Genomic DNA, 10,250 nt, shown 5'->3' with positions numbered 1-10,250 from the left:
TCCCGCAGCCGCGGTTCCGAGTGGTTGGGCTGATGTGGTGGCTATGCCCTGACCAGGCGGTAGTGCGCCAGCCATTGCTCCCGCAGCCGCGGTTCCGAGTGGTTGGGCTGATGTGGTGGCTATGCTCTGACCAGGCGGTAGTGCGCCAGCCATTGCTGCGGCAGTCGTGCCGCTGGGTGTGGTAGCAGCTGTGGGAACTTGTTGAACAGCATTTGTTGAACCTGTTGGTCCTCCCACAGCCATGGTGCCGGCCGGTTGTAATGCCGTAAAGGCCACACCCTGGCCACCAGGAATTTGTGCCGTTGACACCCCAGTAGGAGTCGTTCCACACACTTGAACTGGGGGAACGGGGCTCTGCAAATTGGACACTGTCGCCCCACTGACGCCAGCGACTGGGTGCGAGACCGAGGCAGGTTGGGTATAAGTTGCTGGAGTGCCTACATAGAAGGGATACCCCTGAATTGCAGTGGGCTGATACGCAGCGTATTGAGCTCCACTACCCACCGCACCTGCTGAGGGAATTGCTGGCCAAGCAGACGTCGTTGCAGCGGTAGAAGTCGGAACAGCCAAGTTGCCAGGTGGGTTCGGCACGTTAGTCATTATTGCCGGTTGACCCGATAGCGTGCTAACAATATTTGCAAGCGGTCCATTCGCATCGCCTCCTGCCGACATGAGAAGAGAGCCATGCAAAACGGGGTCCAGCGATCGAAGCTCAGCTTGAGCTGCACGAAGAATGCCAAGCACCAAGCTCGTTTCCTTTTCTATATTCTCCAGTACTCCCTTCGACTGCTCCAGTTGACTCTCCAGTGATGCTTGGCGACCCTCCAGAGACGAAAGCTCCTTATTGAGTATGGCTTCCCGTTTCCGAAAACCCTCCACAGTCGATGCGGAGTTAGATAAACCCACTATATCTACTAAACGTGGATTGTCGGACGTTCTTATCTTGAGTGTCTCTCGCAGGTTACCGATGTGCTTCAGAACACTGTCCCGGAACTCACGGTACGGTGTCGAACCTGTTTCGTACCAAAAACGTTCTGAAAACCTTTCCTGATCACCTATCATAACAGTATACTCATCCTGGTGCCAACACTGAATCATCTTGTCCGCACTAGAGGACCAGATACAAAACCGTCGCAGCTCCGACGTTACAACAAGAGAAGAGACACGAACACCGTTGTGATTATTCACGTGGCTCAGCAAACGACCCTCCTCCGCATCAAATACAGCAATCACGCCATCTGCGCCACCAGAGTACACACGTGATCCAACCTTCTTCAGTGACGAAACGCGACCGCTATGTGCCTGAAGAATGTGTAAAGCCTCACATGTGTCGAGCCTCCACACCACAACACGGCCACTATCATCACCAGACCACATCGTAATGCCTACACGACACAGAGCAGACACGGCCGAGCGGTCGTGAAAGCGTCCCGTTAACTGGGCGTCACCGCCTCCTACATCCCATACACGTACCGTACAATCATCGGACCCACTCACAACGGCGTTGCCCTCGGCATAAAGACAGCGCACATAATTGCTATGACCGTGCAGCATCCGCACGAGGCGTGCGTCCGCGGCGTACCACTGCCCAATCTTGAAGTCACTGCTCCCTGAGTACACGTACCCGCCAAACTCGGCAAGACAATATACCCCACCCGCGTGCTTCGTCTGCTGGCGCAATATGCCGAAAGTTTGTGCGTCATAGACCTCGACGGCACCATTGGACAGCCCCATCCATACCTGTAACCCCACAGCAGGATCTGGAACAGCGAGAATCGACCATATACGTACCACACGCCTCGGTCTTGATGCGCTAGCGAAGCAGTGAACCAACTCCGTGGTGGAAACATCACGTATCTGCACACCTCCGTCAGACATGACCAGCCACACGTGATCCGGGGTAACTGTCATTGAAGTTACGGCGGAAGGGAACGTGAGAACTTTCTCCGACATGGAAAAAGCGCGCTCCCCCACCACTGTGGGCTGTTTGGCTGTCGTAGTGTACATTAAGAGAAACTCTAATGCTCTCGATTTTCCACTAAAGCTCCCCAACAATACGTCCCGCACGAGTCAGGAATCACGGCAAACAAAAGCCGGTGTTCAACCCGAATATGCGGGTTTCTTAGGTTTCCTACTGTGTAAAAAGTTTATGAGATTGGGTGGAAAAGAATATAATGGCGCAAGGGCACCGCCTACAGGTATGTGCAACTGACCCAAGTAATCCACGATGAGGGAAAACACACCGTCGAAATTCAGTGAAGGGTGTGCAAAGCAAAAAAAAATCCAGAAAACAGGCACAGATGAGCCTTGACCTATCCGTGCGTCACAAGAAACCGTAGTCACGTGCCACACCAAACTTTTGCGCAAGCACCAAAAAGTATTCTACACCAATCGTGGTTGCTGAGGGTTCATGCCACCTCCATATACCGTACGACCCGCAGCTGCTGCCGCTGCAAAATCACTGCCCCATCGCGCATCGTCCCGCGTCACGAGCTCCTTTCCGACCACCACGAGCAAACGCACAGAGTCCGTAATGATAAGACCCACACGGCCCCTTCGGCATAACTCTGGAGCAATGTAGTAACGTGACTGACAAGGAAACGGAAAACACGGCCGGTTCGTTGTCGATCGCTCCCTGTAGTTACAGTACGTAACGAAGTCATCCACGAGGCCCCGCTTGTGGAGAAGGGAATCTAAAATGTCTTCTGCTTCGTAACGGCATATTGATAGCAGCAAACCGCCAAAATGACGCAGCACCAGGTGGGAAGAAGTGCGCACTTCACCCGTGGAGCATCGAGGGGGTTTGCGATACTTGGCACGACGGAGAGTCTCCATGAGAGCAAACTGCAACAACCCGCCTTCCTCATCTACGTGATCCTGCACACCCAAACGAGAGCCTGTGAAATCACCATGATTGATATTTTCGCATAACATCATGTACTCGCTCGGCGTGAAGATTGAGCCACTGCCTCCATTGTGTCGCAAACTTTGGGATGTAGATAACCCCGAAGGGAAAAGTCGTACTGCACGAATTATCCGCAACTGAGAAAAGGGTGTAACATCCTCGTCCTGCCAACCCTCCTCGTTGATAGAGGGATCATGAGCAAGAGTTAAAGGGCAAGAAAACATACCGTAAGGGCCATCCGTTTTTTCACGGTCCTTAAGCTGCCACTCACGATGAGTGTCCATTATGTATAACTGTAACTCCAGTTTCATTTGTTCATAAGCACTGCAAGATGGTGGCACAAACAACTCCGTACAGAGTAGGCGGCCCTCACCATACAAATTTTTCATATCTTCCCTAAAGTAGTCCAACTGCACACGCCACACGTTGTCACGAGGGCGCAGCAACTCCCACAGAAAGCGGCAGGTGCCACTCAACTTTTTGACATCCTGAACATTAAGGTACGAACAGACCAAGTCCCACATGTTGGGCTCCAGTCCCCGAGGTAGAACTGAAGTTCTGTCCTCAATGTAGTGTCGATATTTCTTCTCACCCTTCAGACCAGTGTTTGAGAGGGCGGTGTCAGTCTTATGACTAACAATGTGATCCGCACCACCGCTTCTGGAAGCTGAAAGCCCACGAGCCTTATCCGCCCAACTGAGCGCAGGCATCTAAATTTATTTTAGAATGTTGTCGCCGTTCTCTAATGTACCCTACAAACCCTTTCAATAGCGGTTGTGTATGCCAGTATGCGTAAGTGCGTGCAGTTACCTGTCCAACCGCATGTACGTGTATGAACTCCCCCGCCCCTCAAACTGACTTACGTGTATACCTTTACTCCCCCAGTTCTCACTCTTTCTCCCTCCTACTGTTAGAAGTAACGCTTCCGCTCCTCCTATACCGTACTCTCTCCACAACGCCGTGCTTCTGCAGACTTCCTTTCGAAGACTGAAGAATCAGATGAGGGGAAGTTGCCGGAGAAAGAATGACTATATAATATGTACGGATGGTCGTTGTAGGCACTGTGACATGCGAGTGAGGGGAAAAAACATACAGATATAGAAAGATCTGTTCATCGGGGGAGCATAGCACCGAAAAAAAGAGGGGGGCCTAAAGATACAAAACGTTCACCTCTCTGGGGGCTGGAGGATTACCCCAACCACATGAGTGAGGGGGTCGCAGCGCCCGCGAGAATACACGGAAGACAAAAACCAAAACTGTGAAGAGAAGAAGACTTTCAACACTGCTTCCCCATATGCGGTTCTCCGCTTCACCAAGAACTGACAACGGGATACACACACCAAAAAAGCAAGACGACCTCAACTCAATGCTGCCAAGCCACAAAGACAGGGTTAATACGGCTGGTGGATGGGGCCGATGCATTTCCCCGCCTCCATTACAGATGAAAGAAGACCCAAATAAGCTCAACGATCGCTCAAGGAAACCGAAGAACTAGCAGAGATACTCACGACGTCAAGGAACAAGAACAAAAATGTTAGCTTTGGAGTCGAAAATCGAAGACAAATTACTTTAATGACGACAGTATGTGAAAAAAAAAACGACTATATCACAAAAGTAGCGAATGACACAGGAAATAACGCGCGCACACACACACAACTTCACACATCAGCAACTGCCACATCAAATACGGTAAAACCCCGGAATACCAGTTGGAGAATCCCGTGGGGCGAGCTGCCGCCGTTTGAGAGCGGCCGTGGGCCGGTAGCGGTTGGCGATGTGCTGCCACTTGTACCATAACTGTCTGTACACACGCGGCCGGAACACGCTATTTATTTCAGTAGCATGAAGCCCTGCAGAAAACGGTACGGGAACGGAGCGCTCCGCTTCAATATTCCTCGTGGTTTCTTCCTCCAGTAGTGCCTGCAAATTCTCTGGCAGCGGCCTCTGATCACCACGCAACATCAGTGAAGCGAAAGCGAGGGAGGAAGCTTGCCGCCGCAGCCCATTTCCTTCGCTCTCATTCATAACTTCACTATCTAGTGGCCGTCCCTTATATACGTCCGCCTCCCATTTGTCTTCATACCCGTGCACCCCCCGCTCTGCGGCAAGACGCATGAGAGAACTAGCCTCCCGCGGCCTGTTGTTGCGTACTAAACAGTCATGGTAAAACTTCACCATTGTGGGATGCATGCGACGGTCCTCCCGGAGCATCCGCTGTAACAAAAGACTCGCCTGCTGCCACCTATTAAAACCTGGGATCACCAGTGTAATCAATGCCGAGTTGTGCATAGTGTCGGTTGAGTCAAACCCATTAGCTTCGCACGCCTCCAACGCCTCCAATGCAACACGCCAGTGTTGTATTTTCTCCAATCGACGATTTATTCTGAAGTCGTAATTCCAGCCGTGATCGGCGTTTCCCATGCCGTTAACAATGTAGTAGTACGTTGCACCGTTGGGTTGCACCTTGTCCTCCTGCATCGCCCGCACAACCCGCACAATTTCCAACGCACGCCCCCAGAGTGACTGGGAGAAGAGAACAGTATTGTAGTGCTCACGCGTAAGCCTGTAACCCACCATGCGGCCCTTTGAAGCAAAGAGCATTGTTTTCTGCCATGATGTCGTTCGCGACATGCGGCGGAGGACGCGAAGAAACTCCGTGGGATCGCGGCGCACAGGATCCGTCATCGCACGACACTACCCCTATAACTAATACTGTTACGGTTCGCATTGAGAAGTCGCAGCAAATGTGTGTAGTACACAATGAGGGAAAGTGAAAGGAAAATCAAAGAGGCAAGGAAAGCGCTGAAATACGTTATAAAACTTTCGCTTATTTGGATAGTACTCACAATGTATATATGCACTTGTGCCCGCATTCACACGGTCGCTTTCGCTATTCTTTCTCCCTGTTTTACAAGTTTAGTCTCCTACGAAATTTACAGAAGAGATGGTGCGGGGCGACGGACACAGGCCAATCGCATATGCAGCTTCTTCGGGAATTCACGACTTACATGCAAAAAAAAAAATACTCTGCCCCGCATTATTCTCATAACTTCGATACCACATACGCCGGGATTGGGCCAAAGAGGCACCGGAGCAAGAGTGGCTGCGCATCGGAAAAAACAGCTGACCACTCACCTCTACTAATGCTCCTCTTGCATTGAATAATTAAATTACTAACAGCTGTAGAGTGGTACGCATGAGTCTCCTGGGAGTCCTTCACGTGGTCATGAAACTTGTCACTGGGGCTTCTGAAGAGTGAGGACGGAAACACTGACTGCATGGCCGAGCGGAGCTTCTCCCTGTTAGTGTACTTCATGCTTGGGTACAACGGCACACACAAAGCATGCTGCGCTAAATCTTCACACATAGGGCACTTTGGAAGAAGAACAATGTCGTGAGGTGACAACCGTCTTAAATAGCCTTTCACCAACATCTTGGCACCATCCATTGTTTTCTGCTGCCTTCCGCCCCACCAATGCGGGGTGAGAGGGGTTGCGCCAAAACCAGCACCCAACAAGGCACGTGCCGCGAGCTTTGGCTCACGGACGCGCACAAAAATAGCATTGGAATGGCAGGTCACGCATTGTTTTGGCGTTTGGGGCTCTCCAGCAGAAACAACCTCCACATCGTTGCGCAGGCTACTAACAAATTCCCAAAACGAAAAACATTCCAACATGGCATCTTGATGAGCCCTTGCAATGGCCTCCTCAAGCCAGGCAATGACACCAGGATGAGGTTTTGAAAACGACAAGTCATTGCTGGTGTGAGGTGGCACCGTAGCAGTGGCCTTGCCGCGGCCTTCATCACAACTTTCTCCAACTTCTGCGAAAGTGTGTAGGCCGCTCAATGGTTTTTTCGCCCTTGTTGCTAAAAGAAATTGAAAAATATGGTCCGCGTGGGGTCTTGACGCGCTGCCTCCTCGTTTCCTACTCATCAATAACGAACACCAGCGCAATACGTGCAACACGAACTTAAAACTCTTGCCATCTGACACCAACAAATGAGCGATGTGCAACGCCAATGCAATCCAGTGATCCCGCGATGACGCCGTCGGTCGCTTGTGCAACTGCTGGAGGATTCCATCTGCTAACAGGGGATCACCAGTGAACGCAAGAGCCCCTCCAAATTCACCAGCACCATCCATAGCCATGACACAGATATCCGCCCGTGCTGATGGTTTTTGTGAATCCTCTCGGTCCAGAAACGCAGCAGTAAGAGGACACAACTCAATGGTTACCGCGCGAAACTCAGCACGCACAAGATGCGTCATGCTCTCAATGTTAGAGATGGGGCGGCCGCCGACACCTATGAACAAAAGAAGCGGTGGGCTGTTTTGAATACTACCTGTTCTGTTGGGTTTGGCGCCATTACCCATAAAGTGGGTGCTACCGGCCAAACCCACCGATCTTGCCTTCAGCCGAAGGTCGTTCTCGTCTACGCGCATTTTCACGAAATCCACATCGTAACCTACAATATGTAGTCCCCACCGATCAAAAAGCTCAAGCAGATTGTAATAAGGATACGATAAAAAGCCCGGAAGAAAGACAGGGGTGCCTTTGACCATACACAAATGCCTTAAGACTGCATCTACCATACTAACGGTGCTATCACTCACAAGGGGGGCCCCGCACGATGGAGAAATTTGTTTTGCAATACATTCTTCTTCCGCTTCCGCACGCACTGTTCTCCGCGTCATGTTTACACCTCTCCCCTGAACAATGCAGTGAAATGATGAGGCAGCGGCCGACAGGACGGTGCGGAGTGGTGGCGGCAAAGTTGGGCCTCTGCCGCAGGCTGCATAGTAACAGGAACGGACACCGGAGTGGGCACGCACACTCGGGTAACAATAGAGATGTGGCGCACCGCGTTGTTGAATAATATCCAATATTTCCTTGTCATTGCAGTCATTAGAGGGTGTGGCCAAAGTGGTGCGATTCCCACTCACACCTGCCTGTGACATTTGTGTTCCTATCAGCCCTTCCTTGACCACGTAGTTATTGACCTACTATTGTTACTATTGAGCTTTGCGCACAATGTGCAGAGCTTTGACGCTTTAAACAAGCATACAAAAAGTGCATGTATATATGTACATTCCAGATGATAACATTAACAACAATCACTCGAAGTAAAGTAGCACAAACAGCCGCAAGAAATGAGCTAAGAGAGAAGAAAGAAAGGGCCCCAGTTGATGGTATACGCGCAAAAACGAACGTTCGGCTTCGTATAGCACAAATTGGGGGTACTGGGTAATGCCCTTGATTGTTGTGGACCTACAGAAGCACGAGCACATGCACATTGCAGTCCGGAAACGTAAGGGACAACCGGGTACGCTGGAACGCTATTGTCGTTACATTCAACAACATATGCATATACATAACATCCTGTGTCACCTGACAAAGGGAAGAGCTCTCAGTGGAAGACAGACAGACACATTCGAAGTACTTTATCGAATCCATTACATACATGTTTAAACATTTAAAGTGCTGCGGTCAAGGGGAATGTACTCACAATACTCCAGGTGGTGTAACGGCACGAAGGGGAGGAAAGGGATAAAAATAGGGGAACAGTGCGGATACAAAACAAAAGCAACTTCGCCCGCTTCCCCTTCCCCGTCTCACGACCAAACACACACTAAATGTCACTTGTGTTCCTGCCAACAGATCCACGCTAGAGCTCTACACCGAGGTCAGACGATGGGGGACCTCCCTCTAGAACAAAGCGATCCACCTGAACACCATGGGCATTTGCGCGCTCCGTCTCTGTCTTGATGCGCTGTGATACCTGTCTGTTGGCGCGGCGGTAGTAACAAGTTTCATCTTGCCACAACTTCACCCTAGCTGTGTTTTCATCAAGAAGCGCGCTCTGTATCTGTTCCTCCCGCACAGTTGCCATCCTTCGCTTCACCAGTAATTCTTCCCGCTCCTCTTCCAGTTCCTTTATCCGCTGACGAAGGGCACTGATATCTTCGGGTGGTTCCATCCGCTGCTTTGAGGCGAAAAGTAAGGTTCGCTCGGCAAGGGCGCGGTGAGCAGCTAGGGTTTGATTCATCTCATCACGAATACGAAGCAACAAGACACCACGTGCGGGTTCCTCAAGCGTAATTTCTCTAATAAGTTCATCGAACAACTCGGTATAGATTTCACGTCTAAGCGGGCATATTCCCCATTCTCGTGCCCGACGCTGCTGTAGCTGCTGCAGTGTCCGTTCGTGCAATTTAGCTACTTCAACGCGAGACGGTTGTTCTAATGAGACCGACTTCACAATCGTTTCCCCTGTTTCCTCGCACACTATGCGCTGAGGGGGGAGGAGAGTGTAAAGTAACGTCTCCACATCGGTAACTCTCGTCATCAGTGCGGGAAGGATAGCACCTCCCGGGTGGGATACAGAAGGTGCCTTGTTGTGCCTTTTCAAGAAGGCAAGTTTGGCAGCAGGTGACGAGGCGTTTTGGGATAATTTCAACGCACTTAGTGGAGTCTTATTGACACTCGTATTGGAAACACATTCTTTGGTGCAGGAGGGAAGTTTGCTACCCCTTTGCGCCATTAGTGACCTCCGTATGTCGGTGGAAGGTGTTGTTTCACCCGCTACCACTAATTGAGTGGAAGGGGAAGACATTTGCGACGTAGCTGCCTTCTCCTTACATTCTACGGCACCTTGCCCACTTGTATGTTTCCTTACTTCCAGTCGGCGTGAGAGAGGAACGGATTCACTGAGCCTTTGCTCCTGTAAAACATCATCTACCTGCACATCGTCGTTAATAACGTGAGTCTCCACCTTAAGCAACCCCATTGCTACCTTTCTTTTCCTCTTGCCTGCTCGTCAATGTTTTTTTTTTAAAGTCCCCTCCCTCCCAGCGCAGAGAGATTTGAGACTTCGTGGAGTGTGCAAACTGAAAAATTCCTAACGCGTGACTCTAAATGTACTTTTGTACGTAGGTCACTGGTATGAGTTCAGCTGAACAAGATGAGGGTACGCCACAACCGATCACCCAACAACTGTTCCTTACAAATATATGTACACCTTGTATATTTGATTCACCATCAAAGAATGAAAACAAAAGCGCAAAAGAAACAAGTGCAAGGGTATATTTTTGAAGTTAGAGAATTCCTCATAACCTCTCTAAGCAAAGCAATATGTCCTTTTTCTCGGTTTACCTAATAACGGAACCAAACCCCCTCCCTTCCATTTTTCAGAGTGTGGAAGAAATTTTTAAAGTGCTAAACTGCAAAATTTGCATACATATCCACTCTCTTTCTTCAAAACGTACAGTACCGCGGAGGGCCCATTCTGTCAGCCGGTTCCTGTCACAAGGCGGATAAAAGAAGGTAAGACATGTAGTGTGTTT

The 10,250-nt window shown here is 50.3% G+C and overlaps 4 protein-coding genes across 4 annotated transcripts; all 4 read right to left on the bottom strand.

Moving 5' to 3' along the window:
- Positions 1 to 2,382: 2,382 nt before the first annotated feature.
- On the bottom strand, positions 2,383 to 3,615 carry TEOVI_000077800 (uncharacterized protein; the record flags this gene model as incomplete). Its single annotated transcript, XM_067224128.1, has 1 exon — positions 2,383 to 3,615. The coding sequence occupies one exon, from the start codon at positions 3,613 to 3,615 to the stop codon at positions 2,383 to 2,385; it is 1,233 nt and encodes a 410-aa protein (XP_067080229.1).
- A 970-nt stretch (positions 3,616 to 4,585) lies between these two features.
- Positions 4,586 to 5,590, bottom strand: TEOVI_000077700 (uncharacterized protein; the record flags this gene model as incomplete). Its single annotated transcript, XM_067224127.1, has 1 exon — positions 4,586 to 5,590. The coding sequence occupies one exon, from the start codon at positions 5,588 to 5,590 to the stop codon at positions 4,586 to 4,588; it is 1,005 nt and encodes a 334-aa protein (XP_067080228.1).
- A 358-nt stretch (positions 5,591 to 5,948) lies between these two features.
- On the bottom strand, positions 5,949 to 7,865 carry TEOVI_000077600 (uncharacterized protein; the record flags this gene model as incomplete). Its single annotated transcript, XM_067224126.1, has 1 exon — positions 5,949 to 7,865. The coding sequence occupies one exon, from the start codon at positions 7,863 to 7,865 to the stop codon at positions 5,949 to 5,951; it is 1,917 nt and encodes a 638-aa protein (XP_067080227.1).
- Positions 7,866 to 8,572: 707 nt separating this feature from the next.
- On the bottom strand, positions 8,573 to 9,694 carry TEOVI_000077500 (Axonemal inner arm dynein light chain, putative; the record flags this gene model as incomplete). The annotated part of the gene is made up of 1 exon (XM_067224125.1): positions 8,573 to 9,694. One exon carries the CDS (start codon positions 9,692 to 9,694, stop codon positions 8,573 to 8,575), a length of 1,122 nt encoding a protein of 373 aa, XP_067080226.1.
- Positions 9,695 to 10,250: the final 556 nt, after the last annotated feature.

The sequence above is a fragment of the Trypanosoma equiperdum genome, assembly GCF_001457755.1.
Source record: "Trypanosoma equiperdum strain OVI genome assembly, contig: ctg_236, whole genome shotgun sequence".
NCBI lineage: Eukaryota > Euglenozoa > Kinetoplastea > Trypanosomatida > Trypanosomatidae > Trypanosoma > Trypanosoma equiperdum.
Note: the sequence above shows the minus strand (reverse complement) of the source record. Positions and strands in the feature narration are given on the sequence as shown.